Below are 27812 nucleotides of genomic sequence, written 5' to 3' on the forward strand. Positions count from 1 at the left end.
CTTTAGATTAAATTGAGGTCTCCTATTCCAGCTGTTGTTACCATTAGAAGATAATGGCAGTTTCAGGAAACCAGCCTTTCACTTTGCACTAATGCCAGCAGTCTCAGATTCATAAAAAGAAATGGCCTGCTCATTTACTAATCATTACTGATAGGCACTAAAATAAAAACGTTTACTTACTCGGTCAAAAGACTAAATCAAGGGAAAATGGGTAGTTTTAATAGACAGCAGGCGCCTTGCTCTGATCAATCTAAAGCACAATCAATACAAGCAATACCAGCGTACCATCTGCAGCATAATGCACTGTTGATAAATTTAGTCCAATAAGAACCTCAAGCAGTGAACTATTGGATGAGCATAAAGCAGCCCAGGCAACAACCCCATTCTGTTTCAGCTAGTTGTCTAACAAAAACTGTCATTGTTGAAGAGACTGTATACATGCACTCTTCAAACTTAAAGAAACAACTCAAATGAGTTTCTTGGAGCAACCGCTGGAATTAGAAGAAACTTGGAGTCAGCGGAAAAGATGAGGATAGCTCTGGACAATACTGATGCCATCCATGGAGTTCCACTAATTCTAAATCTTATTGTAACATTATCAGTGCTGCAATAATGACAATGACCATCAAGCAATTAAAATGAAAGCCCATAAGGGCACAGGACCTGATTTGACTAGTAGTGCCATGAAGCATGCTAACAAACAATTTATAACAAATATAAACAAATATAACAATTTATAAGGTTTGATATTATGTAAGAGTGAATGGGGTCTCTATTCTGATCACGCTCAGAGGTTCAGGTTTTTTTCAGTTTGTCACATTAGAAACCACCAAGTTCAAACTTTCTCCTGTGGCATAAATGTGTGATTCAAACTGCCATTTGGGTACAGTTAAAACAAAAAACACAAGTCTGCATTTATCAGCACCTTCCACATTCTAAATTCATCTCTAAACATTGGCATTGAATTAATTTTGGTCACACACACAAAACGCTAGTGGAACCAGTCCTGATAGGGGGTCTCAGACTGAAACGTTGACTGTTCACTCATTTCCATAGATGCTGCCTGCCCTGCTGAGTCCCTCCAGCATTTTGTGTGTGTTGTTTTGGATTTCCAGCATCTGCAGATTTTCTCATTTTTGGGAATTAACTTTGGTCACTGTTTTGTGGACATAAGTTCTTTCTTCTGCCAATCTGAAAGAGTGACATTAAACCCATCAACACACAAAATACTGTTCTGGAGGAACTCAGCAGGTCAGGCAACATCTATGGAAGTTAATAAAGAGTCATGGTTTTGAGCCGAGACCCTTCTTCAGGACTGGGGAGGAAGGGGGAAAGATGCCAGAATAAAAGGGTGGTGGGAGGGGAAGGAGGACTAGCTAGGTGACAGGTGAAGACATGTGAGTGGGAAAGGTAAAGAGCTGGAGATGAAGGAAGGACTGAGTGGACCATGGGAGAAAGGGAAAAAGGAAGGGCACCAGGGGACGATGATAGGCAGGTGAGGAGAGGGGTAAGAGGCCAGAGCAGGGAATAGACGAGGGAGGAAAAAAAAATATCGAAAAGAGTAATCAATATTCAAGCCATCAGTTTGGAGGCTACCTAAACATGATGAGGTGCTGCTCCTCCACCCGGAGAGAGGCAATCATTGATATGTTGGAACAGGAATGGTACAGGAATTGGCCACCAGGAAAATCCGCTTGCAGCAGATGGAGTGGAGGTGCTCGACAAAGTGGTTTCCTAGTTTCTATCAGGTCCCACTAATGAAAAGGAGACTGCATCAGGAGCACCATGTACAACAGACGACCCCATCAGATTAGCAGGTGAAGTGCTGCCTCATCTGGAAGGACTTTTTGGGGCCCTGAATGGAGGCAAGGGCTGAGGCGAATGGGCAAGTGTAGAATTCCTGTTGCTTGCAGGGATACGTGCCAGAAGGGAGTTTAGAGGGGAGAGACGAATGGACAAGAGAATCACAAAGGTAGCAATCCCTACAAAAAGTGGTGAGTGGGGGGGAGGAGATAAAGATGTGTTTGGTGGTAAGATCTCATTGAAGGTGGCAGAAGTGGTGATAATGATGTGTTCAACACTGATGCTCATACGGTAGTTGGTGAGGACAAGAGGAAATCTACCTCTGTTAAGGCAGCGAGAAAATGGGGTGAATGCAGATATCTGGGAAATGGAAATGTGGGTGAGGACAGCATCAATGATGAAGGAAGGGAAACCTATTCTCTGAAGGGCGATACCTCTTAAGTCCTGGAAAGGAAAGTCGCTTCCTGGGAACAGATGTGGCGGTGTCGAAAGAACTGAGAAAAGAGAATAGCATTTTTACCAGAGACGGGGTAGGAAGACTATAGTTAAGATAGCCATGAGAATTGGTATGCTTATAAAAGACGTCGACAGAAAGTTTGATTCCAGTAATGGAGACACAGAGATCAAGAAAGGGGAGGGTGTCAGAAATGGACCAAGTGAATTTAAGGGCAGGGTGCAAATTAAAGGCAAAGTTAATGAAGTTGTTGAGCTCAGCATGGGTGCACGAAGCAGCAGCGATACAGTCATCAAAGTAGCGCAGAAAGAGTTGGGGAGCATCACTTCTATGTAGCCAACAAAAAGGCAGGCATAGGTGGGGCCCATGCAGCAGGCGCCCATGGCGACCCCTTGGGTCTGGAGAAAGTGGGATGAGCAGAAGGAGAAATTGAGGGGAAGAAGCAGTTCTCTCAGATGAAGGAGGATGATGGTGGAGGGGACTGGTTGGATCTGGTGTTGAGAAAGAAGCAGAGAGCTTTAGGGCCTTCTTGATGGAGGACAAAAGTGTGCAAGAATTGGAAATTTGGAAATCCATGATGAAAATTAAGTGGTCAGAGCCAGGGAATTGAAAGTTGTTAAGGAGACCAAGAACACGTGAAGTGTCACAGATGTAGATGGGACTGAACCGGGGGGTTTGAAGGGGGGAATTTAATATATGTGGGCACAACTTTAGTGGACCAGGAGGAGACAGAAACACTGGGCTTACACAGACAATCAAGTTTGTGGATCTTGGATCGGAGGCAGAATCGAGCATTGCGGGGTAAGAGAACTCTGAGTTTGGTAGCAGTGGATGAGAGTTCTCCAGAGTTGATGAGGTTAGTGAAGGTGTCAGACACAATTTTCTGACGGGGTCCCTTTCAAGGGGTAAGTAAGAAGAGATGTCTGAGAGTTGCCGCCTGGCCTTAGCAAAGTGGAGGCCAGCCCATCACACTACAACAGTACCCCTTTTGTCTACAGGTTTGATGTTTGGGTTGGGATTTGTGTGAAGAGTGTGGAGGGCAGTGTGTCCAGAGGGGATAAAATTAAATGAGGTGAGAGGAGGAGTGCTGGTCCAGCCAGTTGGTGCCATGTCAGCAGTTAAAAGATCCAGAGCATTCAACCTGAGGAGGAGGGTCAAAGACAGGAGTAGGGATCATCAGTGGAGGGTGGGTAATTATTGCCAAAGAAGTGGACTCGGAGATGGAGGTGACAGAAGAAGTGCTTGGCATTGTGACGAGCGCAGAACTCACTGGGGTTGGGCGAAGGGGGATAAAGCTGATGCCCTTGATGAGGACAGAACATTCCACCTCAGAGAGGGGGAAGGTTGAATGGAATGGCAAAGACAAGCGAGCGATTAAACCCAAAAGTTTGTTCAGGTATAGATCACAATCTCTATTCACAAAGGAAGAGGGAAGACCTCCAAAATTCTAGCCACTGAAGCAGATTAAATTACTATTTGCAGCTTCTGGAGTCTCAAAGTCTCGCAAAATATTAGCCAATTTTATACTGGAGCAACAGTGACTACTTCAAAAGTTGTATTGATGTATTGGAATATCCCAAGGAAGCGAATAATGCAAAGTGCAAATGTATTCTTCCAAGTTTTAAATCCATAGTTCATTTTATAAATTTGAAGTTTATGGATAGGAATTAATGCAGTTAATTTATATGCTATGCCAGGTTTACCTACTGAGTACTTTCATGATCAATGACACATTGTTTATGATGGTGTGTCAAGAGACAAGGAGACTAGCTCAGAGAGCAAATTCAAGGAGAGACGTTTTAGATTCCTCCCATGAAGCTGTGAGCAGCCAGCGCGAAGCAAAAGCTGGTAGAAGCTCCTCAACCGACAATTACAAAACAACATAAAATGGAAAAGGCAGAAACAAAGTATTGGTCAGTATCACACTCTGAACCATCAGCTTCAAGATTATTGCTGTTATACTAAGCCAACTAACCTCAGACAAGAGAAGCAAAGCAAAATGTAGGATATTGTGCATTGAAAGTGAAGAGAAACAGGAGAGGGGAGGTGCTGTAAGGGAAGATAGTACTTTTGTTCATAGTTACCAATGCTACCGAATTAATTGTTAATGGTTAAAACTGTTGATGGTTGAAACTGCAGCATTTGTTTCGATCAAGACCATTTTGAGGGCCAAGTACAAGCACAAGAGCATTGGCCAAAAGCTTTAAGTCACTGAAAACAGATACATAACATAATGGCTTCCTCCAGGGGTCTAGAACGTAAATAGTCAAGAACATTTCATCAAGAAATAAATGGAAGATTTTGAACAAAGCATACTGTTTTCCTAAATTTTCTTCCCACTTAAGGCCAACACGTTGGATTCATAAAATTATGAAAGGTCACCACTTGACTTTACAAGCATTTTATCTCCCAAAATCACAGCAGAATGTGCACACAGTATTTGATGCTCACTCAATGACTACATCATAGTGTAGCACATAAACATCAAGATGACAGACATGTCCAAAGCTAATTATGGAATGAGAACAATAATTGCTAATTAAGGGCAATATCTGAATCCCAAATCTATCTTTCCTAGAATACATTTTGTTCCACACATTAAATCATCAATATAAGGTAATGACAGAAAACTAGAGTGAGATACTCTTATAAACTTAACCACTTGACACCCCAGCTGTCCACTGTATAACATACAGAATTAATTTGCACTTGTTACAGGGAGCTTGCGACTAATGCAATTCAGAGAAAAATAACTATTAATAACTATCCAGAATAACAGTTGTACAAAAAGTACAGCTTTGAAGTATGTCAACTTAATAGTGCTGAAGTCGAGTAAAGTGTTGAACAATACCAGATAATTGTGTTAATCTGCTGCCTCGCATGCTCAACATGTTCTATTAGCAACAGTATTTGTTGAGTTTAGAAAGAGTCTTTGGACAAGTTATGTGAGCAGTCATCGTGAAATGTGTAGATGGCAGCAGTCAGGAAAGAAATAACCCAACAATGTTGGGAATCTTGGCCAAATGATCCTTGTATCCTTGAAGATTATTCTTCCCTGACAGGATTCCATTCTGTGATAGCATAACAGTCTTTTTACCATGACCTTCGGCCAAGGGAACAGCTAAATTTGAAACCAAGGAGGAAAATTTGCAAACTGAACTGTGAAATTCAGCAATGAAATGAAGTTAAAACAGCTGCAAAGTTCAAAACGATCCCCTTTTTCCAGAGATCAGTCCTTTGAAGAATCGTGAAATAACTCAGATTAATAGCTAGATAATTTTAAATGTACATCAGTAGTTCAATTGACAAGCAGAATGGCAACAAATATAATAGGGGCAGTCTCAATTACAGAGATAGCATAATGGAAATATAGCACATCCCTTTACTACGTTTGGGCAAAACCGAAACATTCTGAGTCCCAATCATACACTGGTGTCTGTGCCTTTAGTTGCCCAAGACAGGTGCTTGAGGCTTCTGTCCCTAAACCTTTGCCTTTCTATCACTTTTTCTTCATTCTAAGACACTATGTTTTGGTCAAGCTATCTGAATATCTTCACCTTTCTGGTTTTTACCGGAAATGGCTGTAAAACACATTGATACATTCTGCTGTGTTCAAGGTGGTATACAAAACGCCTGCTGATCTTATTAGAACAATGAGCTCCTCCAGCACATTCGCCAGCTTTCCTGCATTTTAGCTTTCGTCCCCACAATTAAATCACTATTCCACTACGGGGTCAGCAAGAGGGGAACATGTTTTAAGCTACTGCTCTACAGTTACCTAGATCTAATCAGCTCCTGGGCTCAGTTAACTGAAATTTACCCGAGATGATAGGTTCAATTCCAGCAGAAAACTGTCAAACAAATCCTTGGACAACCACTGGATTTTAGAATAATCAAAACCAAATCATATCTTCTACACTTAATTTTATTGAAAGATTGAGAAACGGTAAAATTTGACACTGCTTCAAACTTGAGTGGTGTGTATATGAGTGAACACACCTATAGTTTTTTTGACGAAAACGACTGCAACATTATCAATGTGACTACAATGAAAAGAAAATTTCTTGTGCACCCACTGAAATTGAGAAGATTGAAGCATCTTGCCGATCATATAGAGTTGTACAGTACAGGTACAGTCAAATTTTGTATCTGATGATGGAAGGGAGTAGGGTAAACTCCACAAGTACAAAAAACACTAATCTTCAGCTGGCACCTACACTCCATTGAGAATAGATATTTCAACTAAATTTGCAAAAGAAAACATTATTCTAACATTAAGCATTCAAAGTTTTGTTCAGAAATTGTAAAACCCTGCAGAAATGATTGGTTTCTTCGTGGTTCTCTTGAATCTCTGATCGCCAAAATAAACAACTTGTTCCTCAGTTATAATTTATAACCAATAAATGGGAAAAATGACTATTGAATAGTCTGATTACGAATAGAAAAATTAGATTAGGAGGGAAATGGTTATTGTGGAAACTATCAGTTTCTAATTTAAGAGTAGTGAGAAAAACATGTTCTTATAATCCACGCCTCTGAATCGTGTTAAGAAAAATTACACTGCACCTCGTTATTTAGGCTTTGCAACAATTTCCAATAAAACAAACTGACTTGAAGATGAATTAATTACACCTGTTACAACAGTTAAATGTCTGTACAAATTATTTTTTACACAATTGTAATATGATGATTCCATTACCAGTTCCTATGCAACCCTCACAAAGTTGTTTGAAGTAGATGGTAATTTCAACCCAATTAGGCCACATACTGTTTCTCGATGCACTCTGCTTAGAGGTGAGTAGTATTTAATAACTTAAAAGCTCCCACCCTCCAAAACCTTTAACAAGTAACAACAGTTTCCAACCATTTCATATCTGATGACCTGGGTTTTGATCTGATGTAGACAGCAATTTCTACATTATAGCCGTAACAGGAAAAAATGAATACAGAAATTTCCAAAATAAAGTCTTGATTTTAAGCACCGTCAGAAGGTTCCAGGCTGACATAAAAATGATACAAAAGCTGCATCAAGGATATGAACAGGCATGCACTTAAACATAATTTTAAGCAAGATAATCTTCCCAGCTATTTGTCACCAAAGGTGTTAAGTTTCCTTATTTTAAAAAACATGTGAATATGAAGTTTGAATTTCAACCATTACAGATCGAATCTTGTGGCAATGCTTTAATTAACAGTTCAACAAACTGCAAGGTTTCCAGCCCAGCACAATGGGATCAAACAGATCGCAACAATAAATAAATAAATACTTTACTAACCCAGACTTGATGTACACCAACCAACCCCATGTTGCACTGAGATGGAACTCTGGACCTATCATAAGGAGAGCTCTCAAATAAAACTGGGTTACCAGAGATGGAGCATGCATCTGCTAGTTAAAATCCACTTCAATTCTCAGTCACCAAAACAAAAAACTCTTTTAACATGGAGTAAAGAAAGATCCAATAAAAAAAAATCTTTTATGAAGCCACCTGCCAATCAAAACCCATTGAAATCTGTTGGCATAAGGCAGCACGTTCATAATACATTATAATAAAACTTACAGTTGTTAAATAGACACAGTGAATCATCTTGAACAAAACCCATGAAATCTAGGCACAAGTATGCTGCCAAAAACAATGAACATCAGATTTTCTGGAGTTCTTCATACTAGGTGCAGGAGGAACTCAGCAGGTCAGGCAGCATCTATGGAGGGAAAATCCATTTCTCTCCATAGATGCAGCTTGGCATTCTGAGTTTCTCCAGTGTTCTTGCACAGCCCCAGATTCCACCATCTGCAGTCTCTCGTGTCTCATTGTGGTGGTGTATTCAGCAAACATGGTTGAAAAGTATTCCTGATCTCGTCAACCCAGAATTATGTTTTTTTTTAAGTCCAAGAAACCTCAGCCTTCATACCGTATGAATTCTTATAGAAGTTATTCAAATCTCATCTGATTTGTTCATATAACTAAAGATACACATCACAGTTCCTGAGCATCTGGAAAGAGGAGAGGCAGGTTAATACTTCTGGCAAAGATTCTTTGAGTAATTGCACATCTTAAATTTAAGCATTTAGCCAATTAATTTCAGAATTTGAGCACTCAAAAAATGATTATAAGAAAGATGAATAGGAGTGTTAAGGTTCCAAGGGGCTTAGACTAGCAGAAGCACCAAAGCAGAGAACACTAACTGCAAAAAGATTAAGCACAAGAACAAGTCGCCAGTCAACAATAACACTTCATGGACTTGGCATCTAAATCAGGGTTAAAATCAAGAAGAAGGGTGATTCTAAAAACTCATTAATAATTGTAGCAAATCATTCAGATGACAAAGGATATGAGGACAAAGAAAAACAGTGCATAGAATCAGGGCCTATCTCCCAACAGTCACAAATTGAACTAATAGGGGTATAAAGAAGGGGGGGGGATTATACTGTTAAGAGCAGGCATAGGCTTAGGCTGACTGACCGCCTTCAGCTTTCTAATATTTCTATTGCTGTGGAATAAAAAGAAGCAGAAGAAGCACAAGATCACCCAGGTCCTTGCAAATGGCTGGTGTGGTTATATGAAGGATGCTGAACGTTCGACAGCCAGCTGACCTAGCACAGAGAGTGGAGAGTCACAAGTTCAATCATCCTACAATTGGCTCAAATACAAATAGTGTGCAAAATTCAGAAGACTTGCAAATATTTTGTTCAACCTGTTCAGGGACCATCAGTCCCAGACTCCACTGAAATAACCTACAGAAGTGCTCAAGACCTAAGTTGCAAAGTCACCCCTCATGTGAATGCAATCAACATTCCTCACAGAGTTTCAATGCTGTCTTCGAGTCAGGTAGCATGGAAGCAGGCCCTTTGGCCCACTGAGCTATGCAACATCAAGATTTCCCTTCAACACAGTGCTTAATCACAAATCCTTCTGCAAACCCTAAGATTTCAAAATGAAATAATCCCAGAGACCTGCGACTCTTTCTTGACTTGACTCAAACACTTAAATCAAGAAAGTTTACCCTGCAAGGATGAAAAACAAGAGCAGCATATTTTCTTTACTTTGAAAGAAAATTTAAATGCAACTTTGATAATTCACAATTTGCTACGCTGATGGAATATCTAACCTCTTCCCACTTCCCTCCACTTGTATTTTAATATCATTCATGGAAAATGAACAACATTGCCCAGCAGTAGGGAAAATGCTTCTAAGGTTAAAGCATTTAGCGGAACTGCCCAACACATTACAAACAAACCATCAAGAGCTCAATAATACCAACAAATTGGACTTTCATTAAGTGAAATGGACTGACATTCAAGACCTAAAAGCATATGACCAAACCATTCAATGTGATTTTGATCAGTCTTCACCCATTTCAAAAGCAGAGTATTACAAAATTAGAAAAAGAAAAAAAGATCAAAGACATTTATCAACAAAAAGAAAGCACCACACTTTTGGAGCACTTTAATGGAATTGGAATTACTCAATATTGAGCAAGCCTATAACGAATCTAGACATTTTAAACCAGGTTTTCCATAGTCAGTGAAGTGCTTCTAATCTATAAATAAAACAACTAAAAGTGCTTGAGAAATGAAGTGTAGTGTGCCTTCCAGTGAAGTGCTGATGTCTTTGTTGCAGCAAAATTCAAGGCAATTTTAAGACAGTAATCAGACAGCTCGACTGGTTATGAAAGCAGACAAGGATGATGCCCAAATCAGCTCAGAGTTAAACAATGGCATTAACTTTGCACCATGTAAAAGATTCCATAGTGTGTGGTGCCACCTGGTGGATCCTTAGAACATGGAGACTTACAGCCCAAGTTACAACTTCAGAATAATCAAATTGGATTCACTAAAGACTAATAATATTACCACATCAAAATCAAACATTTCTCTCATCCATTAATTGAAGCTCTAAAAGCAATCAAGTTAGTCAAGTGCAATCTTAACTCTTATCTAATCAAATGAAGAGACCTCCTCAGCTCTACCAAATGATTCAATGCCAAAATTTCCAAGATTACAGGCACACACAAGATCATTTTTCTATGGCAAAGACATCAAAATAACATTTCCACAAACCATAGGATATAATGAAGTTGCACAAGAACTGGTGTTTGGGAAAATGGCTTTGGGTTATTTTCAAAATTGGATCAATGACTCGGAGGAGAACCACAATGATACACGAAAGTAACAATACAGAGCAGAGCAGATGGGAATGCAAGTTGAAAGGGCATAACCTACCTGAATCTCTGCAGATAAATTGAGTGAGAAGATAAAAGAGGGCATAGTGTGAAACTATCCAAGATTTAAATTTAAATACATGCACAAAGGACGACATACTGCATTAAACAAGTCACCATGTAATACAACAGAATAATGAATCAGAAAAGGTTTAATATCACCAGCATACGTCATGAAATTTACCTACTCTGCAGTAGCAGTACAATGCAATACATGATAAATATAAACAAAAAGAATTACAGCAATTATATGCAGATAAAATAGTTAAATTGAAATCAGTAGTGAAAAACCAGAAATAAAAAGTAAATATTGAGGGAGTGTTCATGGGTTCAATGACCATTTAGAAATTGGATGGCAGAGGGGAAGAAGCTGTTCCTGAATCACTGAGTGTGTGCCTTCAGGCTTCTGTACCTCCTTTCTGACAGTAACAATGGGAAGAAGGCACGTCCTAAGTTTTAGGGGTCCTTAATGCTGGACAGCGCCTTTCTGAGACACCGTTCCTTGAAGATGTCTTGGATACTACAGAAGCATGATGGGGTTGACTAATTTTACAACTCTCTGTACTTTCTTTCGAAACTTGTGTTTCTGATTTGTACTTTACCTAGTCCATGTCCCCAGTCAGAGGAAGTCAAGGAGACCAAGACCATAACACGAAGCAACTACTTCAGGAAAATGCATTTCGCATAATTACATCCAATTCTCTTAAATTCTTTTATATAACCAACATTAGCCAAGATCTGGGTGATTCTCAGATCGGCAGTAAATATTAGCTGTGTTTCTAAACAGTCATCTCATAATTACTTCAATAAGGCTTGCTAACAAATGGATATGGATTATGACCCTCAGCCATACAGTGGTCAAACTGCTTCGCCTTGTGTTTGTCAACTGGGAGTTCCTACCACAGACTCTCAATCAACCTCTTGCACCACAAAGAGAAAAAAAACACCTGAGAGAGGGAGTGTGAGAATGCCTTATAGTTTAAAAACAAATCCTTTTTTAAACTGGGTGAAGCAGAGTGGATGAAATGTTATTTTATGATTTTGTTTCTGATTCTGTGAAGGATGGAGATGCTTGGAACAAGTCACCAAGGTGGTGAAATCCAATCTTATCATTAGAATCAAAACACAAAAAATCTCAGTTAGCACAGCTATTTTATTAATAAACGCACTATCAAAGAACATAGATGAGTCTGACATTCAATCGTCACCAACTTGCTGATGTTGTAAGTGACTAACAAATTTTAACACAGTACTGAAATACAAGTACTTCAAAGGCTGTCAGTCTTGTGGAGTACGCATCAAATGGTCACAGCACTGAAAACCAGGTCACAACAATCTGGATCGCTGCCTGTGCTCATGCTAGTGACAGTAAGAAGAGGATGATATGGCAGATGAATGTGTGGTTGAGGAACTGGTGCAGAAGACAGGATTTCAGATTTCTGGATCTGAATCAAAATCATTGGGATCTCTTCTGGGGAAGGTATGACCTGAGCCCGAGGGGGACCAACATCCTTGCGAGCAGGTTTACGAGAGATTTCAACGGATTTGCCAGTGTCACGGGAAACAGTGTGATAGGGAAGAGGATGGTAGACAAGTAGATGCAGTGTGTAGTGAGACTGGGAGGAAGGACAGGCAAAATTGCAGTCAGTGGGATGAGTTGAAGTGTAAAATGGGGCAAAATCAAAAAGGGTGATGAATATAGGACTGAAGAACATTGACTTCTCTAACTTCCGTTAATGCCCCTCCTCCCCTTCTTACCCCATCCCTGATACGTTTAGCTTTTTTTCCTTCTTTTTTATCTCTTTCTGTCCATCACTCTGCCTGATCTCCATCTCCCTCTGGTATTCCCCTCCCCCTTTCTTTCTCCCTAGGCCTCGCGTCCCATGATCCTTTCCCTTCTCTAGCTCTGTATCCCTTTTGTCAATCACTTTCTGGGTCTCAGCTTCACCCCACCCCCTCCAGTCTTCTCCTATCATTTCGCATTTTTCCCTCCCCCTCCTACTTTCAAATCTCTATCTTTCCTTTCAATGAGTCCTGACGAAGGATCTCAGCCCAAAACATCAACAGCGCTTCTTCCTATTGATGCTGCCTGACCTGCTGCGTTCCACCAGCATTTTGTGTGTGTTGCTTGAATTTCCAGCATCTGCAGATTTCCTCGTATAGGACTGAAGGTGTTATATTTAAATGAACATAGTATATAGAAAAAAGTAGTAGATAATTCTTGTAGCGCAGTTAGAGATTAGCACTCAGGACATTGAGGCAATCAATGAGTCATGAATGAAAGAAGATCAAAGCTGTGAGTCTAACATCCAAGAAAACATATTGCATTGAAAGGACAAGCAGGTAAGACAGAGGGGGTGAGGTGGTTCTGTTGAGAGAAAATGAAATCAATTCCTGAGAAAGAGATGACATAGGATCAGAAAATGTAGAATCCTTTTGGGGAGAGTTAAAACGTAGAAACATAGAAAACCTACAGCACACTACAGGCCTTTTGGCACACAATGCCGTGCCAAACATGTACTTACTTTAGAAATTACCTCCGGTTACCATAGCCCTCTATTTTTCTGAGCTCCATGTACCTATCCAGGAGTCTCTTAGAAGACCCTATTGTATTTGCCAACAATGGGTTACTATTGTCGGCAACCCATTCCACTTACTCATCACTCTCTGCATAAAAAACTTAGCCCTGACATCTTCTCTGTACCTACTTCCAAGCACCTTAAAACTGTGTCTTCTGGTGTTAGCCATTTCAGCCCTGGGGAAAAGACTCTGACTATCCACACAATCAATGCCTCTCATCATATTATACACCTCTATCAGGTCATCTCTCATCCTCCATCGCTCCAAGGAGAAAAGGCCAAGTTCACTCAAACAAGTCTCATAAGGCAACATCCTTGTAAATCGCCTCTGCACCCTTTCCGCATCCTTCCTGTAGTGAGTTGACCAGACTGAGCACAGTACTTCAAGTGGGTTCTGACCAGGGTCCTGTATAGCTGTAAAATTAACCTCTCAGCTGTTCAACTCAATCCCACAGTTGATGCAGGCCAATGCACTGTACGCCTTCTTAACCACACAGTTAACCTATGATGTCCTATGGACTCGGACCCCAAGGTCTCTATTCTTTGGAGCGTAGAAGGTTGAAGGGGGATTTGATCGAGGTATTTAAAATTTTGAGAGGGATAGATAGAGTTGACGTGAATAGGCTGTTTCCATTGAGAGTAGGGGAGATTCAAACGTGAGGACATGATTTGAGAGTTAGGGGGCAGAAGTTTAAGGGAAACACAAGGGGATATTTCTTTACTCAGAGAGTGGTAGCTGTGTGGAATGAGCTTCCTGTAGAAGTAGTAGAGGCCAGTTCAGTTGTGTCATTTAAGGTAAAATTGGATAGGTATATGGACAGGAAAGAAGTGGAGGGTTATGGGCTGAGTGCGGGTAGGTGGGACTAGGTGAGATCAAGAGTTCGGCACGGATTAGGAGGGCCGAGATGGCCTGTTTCCGTGCTGTGATTGTTATATGGTTATATCTCTCTGGTCCTCCAAACTGCCAAGAGTTTTACCATTTATACTATATTCTGCCATCATATTTGACCTACCAAAATGAACCACTTCACACTTATCTGGGCTGAACACCATCTGCCACTTCTCAGCCCAGTTTTGCATCCTACTGATGTCCCACTGTAACCTCTGACAGCCCTCCACACTATCCACAATACCCCCAACCTTTGTGTCATTGGCAAATTTACTAACCCATCCCTCCATTTCCTCATCCAGGTCGTTTATAAAAATCACAAAGAGAAAGGGTCCCAGAACAGATCCCTGAGGTACACCACTGGTCACCAACCTCCATGCAGAATATAACCCGTCTACAACCACTCTTTGCCTTCTGTGGGCAAGCCGATTCTGGATCCACAAAGCAAGCTCCTCTTGGATCCCATGCCTCCTTACTTTCTCAATAAGCCTTACAGGGGATACCTATCAAATGCCTTGCTGAAATCCTTATACACTACCTATGCTGCTCTACCTTCAGCAATGTGCCTAGGCAAATCCTCAAAAAAATTCAATCAGGCTCATCAAGCACGACCTGCCTTTGACAAAACCATGCTGACTATTCCTAATCATATTATGCCTCTCCAAATGTTCATAAATCCTGTTAAGAAACTACAAGAGTAAAAAGACCCTAATGGGAGTTACATACAGGCCTCCAAACAGGATGTGGAATGCAAATTACAACAGGAGACAGAAAGGCACGTAAAAAGGGCAATGGTATGATAGTCATGTGGATTTCAATATACAGGTTGCTTGGGAAAAATCAGGTTGGTGCTGGATCCCAAGAGAGCAAATTTGTGGAATGTCTACAAGTTAGCTTGTGGTTGAGTTCACAAAGGGAAAGACAATTTGGATTGGATGTTGTGGAATGAACCAGATTTGATTAGGGAGCTTAAGGTAAAGGAACCCTTTAGGAAACAATTCAACCTGCAGTCTGAGAAGGACAAGATAAAAGTCAGATGTATCAGTATTACAGTGGAGTACAGGGAATTACAGAGACATGAGACAGGAACTGGCAAAAGTTAGTTAGCAGGCAACACTAGCAGGGATGATGGCAGCTCAGCAATGGACAGAGTTTCTGGGGCAATTTGAAAGGCGCAGGATCGATACATCCCAAAGATGAAGTATTATAAACAGAGAATGATGCAACCATGCACAAGTGCTCGGCAAAACTGTCTCCCAATCTACGTGGGGTCTCACCAATATAGAGGTGGCGACACTAGGAGCACTGGACACAGTATATATAACCATATAACAATCACAGCACGGAAACAGGCCATCTCGGCCCTCCTAGTCCGTGCCGAACTCTTGATCTCACCTAGTCCCACCTACCCGCACTCAGCCCATAACCCTCCACTCCTTTCCTGTCCATATACCTATCCAATTTTACTTTAAATGACACAACTGAACTGGCCTCTACTACTTCTACAGGAAGCTCATTCCACACAGCTATAACTCTCTGAGTAAAGAAATACCCCCTCGTGTTTCCCTTAAACTTCTGCCCCCTAACTCTCAAATCATGACCTCTCGTTTGAATCTCCCCTACTCTCAATGGAAACAGCCTATTCACGTCAACTCTATCTATCCCTCTCAAAATTTTAAATACCTCGATCAAATCTCCCCTCAACCTTCTACGCTCCAATGAATAGAGACCTAACTTGTTCAACCTTTCTCTGTAACTTAAGTGCTGAAACCCAGGTAACATCCTAGTAAATCGTCTCTGCACTCTCTCTAATTTATTGATATCTTTCCTATAATTCGGTGACCAGAACTGCACACAATATTCCAAATTTGGCCTTACCAATGCCTTGTACAATTTTAACATTACATCCCAACTTCTGTACTCAATGCTTTGACCCCAATAGACTCACAAGTGAAGTGTCACCTCACTGGAAGAACTGTTTGAGGCCCTGTGAGGAAGGAGGTGCAGGGGCAGGTGTAGCACTTGTTCCACTTACAAGGATAAGTGCCAGGATGGAGATCAGTGAGGAGAGACGAATAGACAAGGGAGTCACATAGGGAGCAATCCCTGTAGAAAGCAGCGGGGGGAGGGGGGAGGGAAGGATGTGTTGGTGGTGGGATACTATTGGAGATGGCAGAAGTTCTGGAGAATTACGTGCTGGACACAGAGGCTGGTGGAGTGGTAGGTGAGGACAAGAAGAACCCTGTCTTTAGTAGGGTGGCAGGAGGATGGGTAAGAGTAGATTTGCATGAAATGGAAGAGATGCAGTTGAGGGCAGCGTTGATGATGGCAGAAGGGAAGCCTCTTCCTTTTTTGAAAAAGGAGGACATCTCCTTCATTTCAGAGTGAAAAGTGTCATTCTGAGAGCAGATGCAATGGAGAAGGAGAAATTGAGAGTAAAGAATGACATTTTAATCGGTAACAGGGTGGGAAGAGATATAGTCCAGGTAGCTGTGAGAGTTTGTGGGTTAATAATAGACACCAGTAGATAAGCTGTCTTCAGAGACAGAGAGTGAGACTGAGAAAAGGGAGGGAGGTTTCGGAAAAGGACCAGGTAAATTTGAGAACAGTGTGGAAGTTGGAGGCAAAGTTGATGAAGCCGACGTGCTCAGAATGGCGGCAGGAAGCAGCAGCAAAGTAGTTGTCGATGCAGCATAGGAAAAGTTGGGGACGGACAACAGTGTAGGCTTGGAACATGGACTGCTCCACGTAGATGACAAAAAGGCAAACAAAGCTGGAACCCATGCGAGTGCCCATGGCTGCACCTTTCGTTTCAAGGAATTGGGAGGAGCCAAAGGAGAGATTACCCAGAGTGAGGGCAAGTTCCACTAGACAGGAGAGTGGTGGCAGAGGGGATCTGGTTGGGTCTGTTGTCCAGGAAGAAGCAGAGAGCTTTGAGGCCTTCCTTGTGGGGGATGGAGGTGTATAGGGACTGGACAACCATAGTGAAAATAAGATGACGGAGATCAGGGAACATGAAACAATTGAAACTGGAACTGTAGCTGACAAGGGAAGTCAATGAAAGCATAAAAGGAAAAGATAGGGCATATATCATAACAAAAATAGTGGGAAGTTAGAAGATTGGAAAGCTTATAAAAATCAACCCATAAGGAGAGAAAAGATAAAATATGAAGGAAAGCTAGATAATCAAACGAAAGTGGATGCCAAAGATTTTTCAGATATATAAGGAGTAAAGAGAGGTGAGAGTGAATATTAGACTGCTGGAAAATGACATTGGGGAAGTAGTAATGGGAGACAAAGAAATGGTAGTCGAACTTATTAAGTATGTGGAAAACACCAGCAGTATGCCAGAACTTCAAGTGTCAGGGTGCAGAGGTGAGTGTTGTTGCTATTACTAAAAGAAAGGTGCTTTGGAAACCGAAAGGACAGAAGATAGTTAAGTTACCTGGATCAGATGGACTATACACCAGGGTTCTGAAAGAGGTAGGTGAAAAGACTGGATCTTTCAAGAATCATTAAATTCTGGAGTGGCTCCAGACGACTGGAAAAATGCAAGAATTGAAGAAGGGAAGCTGGCAAAAGAAAGGAAATTATAGGCCAGTTAGCCTGATTTCAGAGGTAGGGAAGATGTTGGGAGTCCATTATTAAGGATGGGGTTTCAGGATACTTGGAGGCACATGATTAAATAGGCCAAAGTCAGCACAATTTCCTTCAGAGGAAATCTTGCCTGACAAATCTGTTGGGATTCTACGAGGAACTTGTGCAGGATTCCCTAAAGCTTGAATCGGGGTAGGAAAGAAGACAAATGCAATGTTAACATTCATTTCAAAAGGATTAGAATATAAGAGCAAGGACATCATACTGAGGCTTTATAAGACATTTGTCACACTGCACTTGGATTATTGAATGCAGTTTTGGGCTCTGTATCCAAATAACGATGTGCTGGCATTGGACAGGGGCCAGGTTCCCAAGAATGATTCCAGAGATGAAAGGGTTAACAAATGAGGAGCATTTGAGGCTCTAGGCCTGTACTCATTGGATTTTAGAAGAATGAGGGAAAATCTCATTGAAATCTATTAACTACTGAAAAGCCTAGATATGAAATGCATATTTCTTACAGTGGCTGAGTTTCGAACCAGGGGGCACAGCATCAGAATAGAGGGACATGCATTTAGAACAGAGATAAGGAGGAATTTCTTTAGCCAGAGGGTAGTGAATTGGCTAAGACATCGAGTTAACTTAAAGTGCAAGTTGATAGGCTCTTGATTAGTCAGGGTGGCAAGATTTACAGGGAGAAGGCAGAAAAATTGGATCAAGAGGAATAATAAATAAGCCATGATGGAATGGTGGAGCAGACTCAATGGGCCGAATGGCCTAATTCAGCTCCTATGTCTTATTATCAACATGTAAATGAGGCAAATCTTAACCATAGGCAAGTACAAATTTATATGAACCTCCAACCCAATTAAAAATTAAAATTCTTTAAAAAGATCTCTGAAACACCCACCTCTCTTCCTTTGTGCGTGACCAAAGCAGCAAGTGGTTTGGCGTAGAACCTACTGAAGGAAAATCCCAGGCAGCCATACATACTGTTAGCTGTAAGCTTCAGGGCTTTTTGTCTGATATCATACTGGAACAGAAAGCAAAAATCACAAGTTATCAGCACTTCCCAAAAATATTGAACACCGAAGCATCATTCAGAAACTGATGTAGGGTTAATCTCCAGGTTTAACAGGTGCCAATTCCCAACCACACTAAATAGAATTACAAAGTAAGGAACCAGGAGTAGCAATATCAATGCTAATGCCATTAAGAAAAAGTGATAATCAAATGTACCAGCTGATTAGTACAGCATAATTTGCTCCTGGCTTCAAACTAAAGGCATTCTATATTTCTTACAAGCAGACATCTCCAAGAGTGACAAGTGATATTATAAATATTAAAATGTTTCAGTGTTTTTTTCCCTATAGACAAATCACCTCAAAATGCTACTGTGAAGTGATAAATCAGTAATATACCCAGAACTGTCATATTACTAAGGCAGTAATCGTGCTAACATTTTTCTGTATCATTACAATCCTGACCATGATACAGTTCAGCTTTAACTGCCTGCCCAAGTTGCCAGTCAAGTGATAAATGAGAACAAGGGCTGCTGCCACATTAAAACTTGGCATTAATTTAAGTGCTATACCTATTAAAAATTATCGTTACAGCTAAGAGACAAAAAATATGAAGGTGATATAAATTTTAAAAGATTGCAAATATCTGGCAAGTTGGAGGCTTCAGTTAGTTGAGATTTCTGTCTGCTACCCTACCCCCACACAAAACGAGAGAAGTGGCCACTAAATGCATGGAGATTTTAAGGAAGTAAAAAGCCTTTAAGTGCTGAAACCATTGTGGGTAAAGCCTTGCTACCTATTGTTAGTTGCAATTTATATTTAAAAAGGTGCAATTTTGTGCATTTTAAAGCAGCGCTGAAAAAAACAGCTTTTATATGATGTTGCTCAGCTGAAAAAAATGTTACAAGTCACCAACTTTAAAGTTCTCCCCATCCCCCCCACCCTACACCAAGTAAATTCAGACAAACCCACAGGCATGAGATGACATAATCAAATTGCTGCAAATAATAATGTATTTCTGAATTAAATTTGTCTCTTCAATCAGCTTTTGTACCCAAGAATCATGTACTGTTTCACTTGTGTATCAACACAGTTAAATAGAATGGATATTCTAGTCTTCCAACCAGTGTTTCTCTGTAGTTTACACATTACTGCCGCCCAAAAATGGCTTTCAAAGCATCAACCAACACTAGAGGCCACCTGATCCATCATAAGCATGCTCGTTCTTTGAAAAGCTAACAAAACCATCCCATACTCCTGCATTCTTGTGTATTAGTTCGATAGCTTCATTTAATATCAGAGAATGCTTACAATATACAACCCCAACTTCTCGCTCTTTGCAGACAACCATGGAAACAAAAGGGTACCCCAAAGAATGAGTGACAGTAAAAACATTAGAACCCCTGCACTCCCCCATCCCAAGCACAGGCAGCAGCAAACTCTCTCTCTCTCTCTCTCTCTCTAGTAAAAAGGTGGAGATGCGTCACACAGTGAGAGGGACTGACAAAAAACACTCACAGATTGCGACGAAAAAGTTTGCCGCTTCGCTTAATTCCACTATAAGCATTGCAGTTTATCATCTGCAATGCCTGAAATGGTACACTTGTGTTGTACGTTCCCAAAACATTGAACTGCGCAAAATATCCAATTTTCCTAATTGGCATTAATTTCCAATGTCAATGCTCCATTGTTTTCTCAGTGAAAAGAGAAAACCCATCACTTTAAGAAAGTGTTATTCAAACTTCAATGAGTAAACTGATGAGATTTCATTTTAAAAGATCAGCGGTCCTGGACATTACAAAGAAATGTAGAAGAAACTGGTACAGCACTGACATTTGACTGACAGCCACTGACAGTTTACATGGGTAAGAAATGGCTGCTGTCCCCAGATCATCTCAAGGCAGGTGACCGGACTGTGACGCAGAGGCCACTGTGGGGTTCAGCATGGCAGGAGGAAGTTGCTGACATTCAAAAGCATCACTTCTGGACAACCTGTTCAAGACGGACGTCCAAGTGAATGCTTTCAATGAAGGCAAAGTGACTTCAAAGGAAATCGCAAGTTCTGGTTAATATAGATTTTTAATGTTTCAACATTAAGTATTTTTGATAGTTCTTTTTAATGTGTTCACAAGAACTTTAATAGCTTTTGAATGTTTTTGATGGTCAAACCATTCCAACATTGCCAGTTCCAGAGTAGTAAGGGAAAAAAGTTGACTTGCTGTCACCTTTTTGCTGGCAAGAATTGTTTTCCATGGAAAGCCCTGCCACTGCCCAAGACGGATCGGTGAGTGCCTTTGCCCTTCAAATTCTCTCTGACAGAATCATATCAGATGCATACAAATGTGCTTTGGAAGGCTGGTGGCAGCCATAGGCAGCTGTAGCCAATATACTGAGCTTAGCAATACATCACTGTTTTAACAATGGTAATAATTCCGATACACTCAGACCCTGCATAGCGCTGTTTGGTTACAAAGCGGTTATTTGATTCTTTATTGAAATTTTTTTAATGACAAAAATCCATTCTAAATAACACTTAAAACTTCTGAAGAGCAACTGCCATTACAATAAAATTTCAATCAGCCAATGAGAGCACTGAACATGCGTTCCGAGCCACTCACAGCCAATCACGTATTAGTTTACACTCTGCCTCCCCCACATGTGTAAACATTCTTGCTGCCTTGCCAATTTATTCCATCTTTTTCACTCTTCATGTCTGGAAAACAGGCTGCAGTTTCCAGTGAGGATAGTACATCTAAAATGTCTCGGAAAAACATTAGCATGGATGCGAAACTGCAATTTTTACGGTTTTGGAAGCTGGCGAGCGTCAGGTTGATGTTTGCGCCTCTGAAACTGGTTATATCATCAATCAAAACAATTATTTTAAAACTTTCCTCAGCACTAGCATCACCACGGTCACACAAATCATTGATGCTGACTGGGAGTGAAATAATAAGGCAAGGAGAGGTGTTCTCAACATGATTTCCTGCTACTGTTCTACCTCATGAGAGGAAACTTGGGAAAATATTGACGCCTACTTGAAGAAGCCAGAGTTGGAGGAGGACCCGCAGCCTGGTCCCTCCTGTAAGGTGTAACCACCACCTACTTCCCTCCACTGCTGCTGCCATGTGTTGCTGCTCCACTGATGTACAGGTTAGGCCTGTTTGCATGTTTGTTACTCCACAAATTACTGCGTGTATATAAAATATCATACATCTCAGGTTTGATTTCTCTTAAATCAGGTATACACGTCTATTTACGTAATGTTATAATGACCTTAAATAGCACTAGTTTACATAGTGTTCTAGCTCCTCAGCGTTCAGTGGGTCTGAGTGCATATAGAATGTTACTAAATAAAGTAAACTCTGTAAGTCAATTAAGTTATACTTCATTAGGATTTGAAGCGATTTGGCATGTCAACAAATATGCTCAAAAACTTCTATTGTTGCATTCTGACAGAATGCATCACTGTCTGGCATGGAGGGGCTACTGCACAGGACCGAAAAAAGCTACAGAAGGTTGTAAATCTAGTCAGCTCCATCTTGGGTATGAGCCTACAAAGTACCCAAGGCATCTTTAAGAAGCGGTGTCTCAGAAAGGCAGTATCCATTATTAAGGACCTCCAGCACCCAGGGCATGCCCTTTTCTCACTGTTACCATTAGGTAGGAGGTACAGAAGCCTGAAAGCACACACTCAGTGATTCAGGAACAGCTTCTTCCCCTCTGCCATCCAATTCCTAAATGGACTTTGAAGCTTTGGACACTTGCTCACTTTTTTTAAATATACAGTATTTCTGTTTTTGCATATTTTTAAATAATCTATTCAATATAAGTAATTGATTTACTTGTTTATTTATTATTTTATTTTAATTATTATTATTGTCGTTTCTCTCTCTGCTAGATTATGTATTGCATTGAACTGCTAAGTTGACAAATTTCATGCCACGTGCTGGTGATAATAAACCTGATTCTGAAGTACCATTAACATGATGCCCTCAGTGACAAAGTCACTTAATTATTTCTGCAGTCAGATCCAAAAACATTTTCCATCAATCTTCACGGCCACTCAGCATATTTGCATGCATAATAAGAAACTCCAACTAGCATGCCTTCGTTTGGTTCGGAAATAAAGCTGCAAAGAGATGGGCAATTACCTGCAAGTAGAGATCAGGGTTTAAGTCTGGTTGTTTCATCAAGTTTTTAACTTGTCGCCGCCTCTCCACCAATTTCCGGATTTCCTTGGGCAGAATACCCATCTCCTGATCTTGATCTGGTATTTCAGGGATTTCTTCTAGTTCATCACCCTGAGGGGGATAAAAATGTTATAGGGAATAAAAGACAATGAATGGGACCCACTCACCGAAACTCACAGCCTGCAGATGAATAGCCTGATCAGGATTTTGAAAGTCCAAGTATCCTCTTAAGTGGACAGGCCTTGAGTGGCAACTAGGCCTCATACAGTGGATCCTGAGGCTCTGCCACAGAAGTACCATTACAGGCCTTCGTCAACTCATCAATGACAAAAATCAGAGAAAGACAAGTTTTGTAAAAAAAAACAGAAAAACAATTTAATGAAAAGCCTCTAATGCTATGTGCCTGTGATGTTGCTGCAAGGAATGTATACATGCATATTACAATAAATTTGACTTTGAAATCCTAGAATGTAATCATAAATGTTCAGAACGTAAACAAATGATTTAGATGCACTTTTTAAGGGTTTTGTGACACATATCAGACTAAATCTGGCTCAGAAATTCATTAAATCTGTGCTCAGATCTGAATCCAGCAGCGAAACAGTGGGCAAGATCATGGGATTAACCAACCTGCAGCTCATTTGTATTTGCAATGAAGCATGTAAGGCAAGGATAAGCTGGCCAACAAGGTGGAGATACAAGGTGGTTGTAACCTAAATGTGAGCATGATATGACCCATTAAGGTTTCAGATCTTGTGCTTGCTGAGAGAGTTGATGAGAAGTGAATGGTCCTACTGCTTCAAGTGCCAACAAAACTACTCCAAGTATTCTCACAGTAAAGAGATCTTTCAATAGAATTTCACCAACCATCAAAACATTGACAAAAATCAATACCATTTCCAATCAATAATATCATCAAAATACATAAAATATGCAATGTATCTCTATACTGCAACATGCAGTATTTTAGAGGTTCATCAAAACATAACGAAATTTGTTACAACTAAATATAAATCAAATTTTAAACCCATAACCATTAAGAAATGTATCCACTTTAATGCTCCAGCAAAAGAAACTACAAACATCTTCATCTATTTGAATATTCCAATCAGGTTTCAACACATCAAGGTTTATTCTCCTTCCGGTGAGCATGACATTTGCTCGTGGTAGACAGTGACAGATGAAATAAGTGGCAAAAGAAAATAAGTTAACTGGGTTCTTTTGAGAGGAGTTGGGTGGGGGGGGGGGGGGGTGAGCGGTGGTACTGGCAGAATGGGACACCACTCCTATAATCTCCCCTCAGAGGGGCCACCATCTTGTTTGGAATGTCCTGCAGCTGACTTTCTATTCCAAATCTTCCAAACTTCACATGTGCTAACCAGTGGAAATGTTGCTCCTACCTCCAGGTTCCTCCGAGAATTTGAGGCAGCTCTCTGTACGGTGGTGAAACAGATATTGAATTCTTGAATGATTGAAGGATACAAGCTATTGAAATCAAGCAGCAGAATAAACTTATCATAGAATCCTGAAAAAAAAACAAAAATTATAAGCATAAACACAAGAGATTCTGCAGATGCTGGAAATCCAAAACAACATACACAAAATGCTGGAAGAAAATTATAAGCATCCAACTGTTAGACAAATGCTACTTTCAAATCAGTCAGACAAATGAAGTTACAGAACAAATCGCCCCGAAGGGACTGAGCATCTTGTATTCCATGAGCAGGAGAGAAATGACAAACCTACATCCTGATTATGTGTTGGAAGTCAGTGATTCATTTCAATAGAAACACAAGTAGTGAGCAGGTTAAAAACCTGCAATTCAGAGGCAGAGAAGGCAAGGAGACAGGAGATTCATCACGTTGCATCCTGTACCTTCTCTGTAACTTAAAACTAACTTCCCAGTTCCAACAAAGAGTCTTTACTCTTTAACTTTGTTTTTATTTCTATAGATATTGCCTGACGCGGCCTGGAAGACCAGCACGCCTTCAGGGTACTGGATTTTTGTGGGCGGATTCGAGGTCGGTGCCCCCACAGAAAACTGGTGTGTCGTGTAATACACAGAAGATCGAAAGCAGCGAGCTGGCTGCTGGCTGTGTGTCTATAAACCCAAGATCTTTGGGTACAGAACTCAGAAAAAGCGATGCAAAACACCATAAATTGGCAAGTTGTTTTGTTATGTCTCCCCTCTCGCTGTGAAACGGGGACACTTAGGGAGAGAGTGCCTGTGGTACGTCTTTGGGATACTGCAAGTCTGTGTCTTTATTGATGCTTTGCTGCACGCCTGAGTGCTCGGTGGAAGGTGTGATGCTTTTTTGATGGTGGGGGAGGGGGGGCTTTGCTTTGCTGGGAGGGACTTTGGGGTTCTAAAATTTAATTGTCATTCATTCTTTGGGGTACTACTCTGTTTTTGTGGAGGTTTGCAAAGTAAAAGAATTTATATTGTATACATTTCTCTGACATTAAATGTACTTATTGAAACCTGGAGATTAGGCTGAGCACATTTAGCACCTTCTGTGTAGATCATATGTAGATAAATTCTCGACAAGCATGGAAGTGAAAAGTTACCAAAGGTAGACAGAATGCAAAATTGAGATTACAAACCAATCAACCCAAAATTTAATGTTCGGTGAAGCAGGATTGAGAGGGCAACTGGCCAACTTCTAGCCATAGTTAATCTGCCAGAATGTACGCATGTTGACCGATATGTACATTATCAGCAGTAAATTCACCCTGCTTTCTGAAAGAGGGGGTGATGAAAATCATATGGAAAACAAAAATGTGAGATAAAAGGAGGAAAACAATGCAGTATAGTTTTATTCAATGGTTAAACTTACCAACTTTGGGGTCCAAAACCAATCCACCAGCATAAGCTGCTTTTCTTCGACCTTTCTTCACTTTCCCTGTATTTCCACCTCCACCATCAATGTGTTCCTCATCATCATCTACCTGAAAGTCCAAGAGTCAAAGACCATGTTGTTTGCAGGTTGTGAGCATTTCCAACATCACAACAAAAATAATTTATTGGCAAAAAGCAGTTCAGGATGTCTGGAGGCATTGGGAACTTTTCCTTGAGCAACTGTTGCCACTTCTATCGTGTGTATAAATCATCCAAGTTTCAGAAAGCTTAAAAAAGTCAGTTTTGGTAAATTGTACCAGAAAAAAATGGCCCTCTATTTTAAAAATAATACTAAAATTGAGCACCTACATGTGACAAAAGACTAAACAGAAACCTAGCAAGGCACATGCATCAAGAAATCAGGCTTAATTTTTTTTAAAGTAGGCATTTTCTGAAGTCCCATAAAAAAAATCATTGAAAGCTCATCAGATCTCTAATTTTACAATTCCACAGTTATATACACTATCCTCTCAGCCGTCTCTCTGTGTCTAGAATTTTGCTGCAGCATTATGACACTCAATTGCCTTCATCTGAAATTGCCTGTCAATTGAAAATGGATTCATTCTGCCAGATTTCAGTATTCAAGTGATATGTCATTGAAAGAACACTACAGCAGAACAATATAGGTACAGAAATAAAATACATACAGCACCCATCCACCCTATAATATTAATAGGATCTCTAGTTATTTCCTCATTAACCAATTTTTTCCATATTAAGCACAGAACAATCCCCAGATTGCGGCTGTCAAGAATGGACACATCATTTCCATTCTTTGTGGGAATGGTTTTTGGACCAGGAGACTGGATTGGTGACACACAGACAAGTTAAAACCCACTGTGGTGTCAAAGAAAATTAAATTGGTTAAATAATTAAATCTGGAATAAAAAATTTAATCAGGGAAAAAAATCTTTGATATTCTACCTTCTTTTAGTGAGGGAAATTTGCTCTTCTACCAGGTTCGATCTACTGACCCCACCATGACTGTCAACATTAACAGTCCCATTTCAGTAGCTCCAGAATACTATAAGAATGAGTAGGCCACTCAGCCCCTCATTCATATTCCACAATTCATTAATATGCTGGTTGACCTTTTATCTCTATGCTAATTTATATCATTTATACAATAACAAAAAACACAGCACAGAAACAGCATTTCAGCCTGACTCATCTACGCTGACTAAGGTACCTTGACATGCTGATGCCATTTTCCTGCATTTGGCTCAAATCCCTTTCCTATCCACATATCTGTCACTCACCATGCTTTCAAAGTCCTCTTTAATAGAGATTTCCAAAGATCCATGTAAAGAAAATTTTTCTAATTTCAGTCCAAAATGAGACACCCAAGCAAGAAGAAATACCAACCCTGGATCTAACCTGGCAAGCCAGTGGTCACGACTTCCAGCCTGAAAACAGCCTTCTGATTCCTAATGGAGACGTAACAGAGTGCATATCCTAGAAGCTGGAAGTACTCTTGGCCTGAATGTTTATTCTTTTCTATAGATGCTGTCTGGCCTGCTGAGTTCCTCCAGTATTTTGTGTGTGCTGCTTGGATTTCCAACATGTGCAGTTTTTCCTCTTGTTTGGACTTGGAATATTATGCTCAGATCTGATCACCTCATTGTAGTAAGGACATGGATACTTCAGAAAGGGTGTAGAGGAGCTTTACCAGAATGCTTCCTAGACAAGAGGGCATGTCTTATGAAGATGGGCAAGCTAGGGCTTTTCTCTGGAGTGAAAGATGATGACAGGTGACTTGACAGAGGTGTGTAGGATAGGAAGAGACATAGATTGAGTGTATAGCCTCACATTTCCCCAGGGTGAAAATGGCTAATACAAGGGGGCATGATTTAACATGATTGGAGGAAAGTAGAAGTGGGGAGGCGGGGATGTCAGAGGCAAATTCTTTACACAGATTGGTGGGTGCATGGAATGCCCTGTGGGGGGTGGGGCATTTAAGAACCCTTTAGATGGGTATATGGATGATAGAAAATGGTGGTCTACGTAGGAGGGAAGGGTAGAGTAGGTTAAAAGGTTGGCACAACATCATGGGCTGAAGGGCCTCTACTGTGCTGTAACTTTCTTTATTCCCCAGTATCAGTATTGCAGCCCCTCATCACAATGTTCCAGACCCAGTCAGTTTCAACTGTACTAGG

General features: G+C 40.6%; 1 protein-coding gene across 2 annotated transcripts in view; it reads right to left on the reverse strand.

Moving 5' to 3' along the window:
- Positions 1-27812, reverse strand: part of pola1 (polymerase (DNA directed), alpha 1) — a 291471-nt gene that overhangs the window by 184107 nt on the left and 79552 nt on the right. For both annotated transcript variants that reach the window (XM_059966177.1, XM_059966176.1), the window contains exons 23-26: positions 25595-25706; positions 24158-24282; positions 22719-22868; positions 18456-18578 (exon numbers count right to left, since the gene is read on the reverse strand). In XM_059966177.1, the coding sequence (XP_059822160.1) occupies positions 18456-18578; positions 22719-22868; positions 24158-24282; positions 25595-25706 (510 nt within the window). The remainder of the gene's footprint in view (positions 1-18455; positions 18579-22718; positions 22869-24157; positions 24283-25594; positions 25707-27812) is intronic.

Source organism: Hypanus sabinus, chromosome 4, assembly GCF_030144855.1.
Source record: "Hypanus sabinus isolate sHypSab1 chromosome 4, sHypSab1.hap1, whole genome shotgun sequence".
NCBI classification, from domain to species: Eukaryota; Metazoa; Chordata; class Chondrichthyes; order Myliobatiformes; family Dasyatidae; genus Hypanus; species Hypanus sabinus.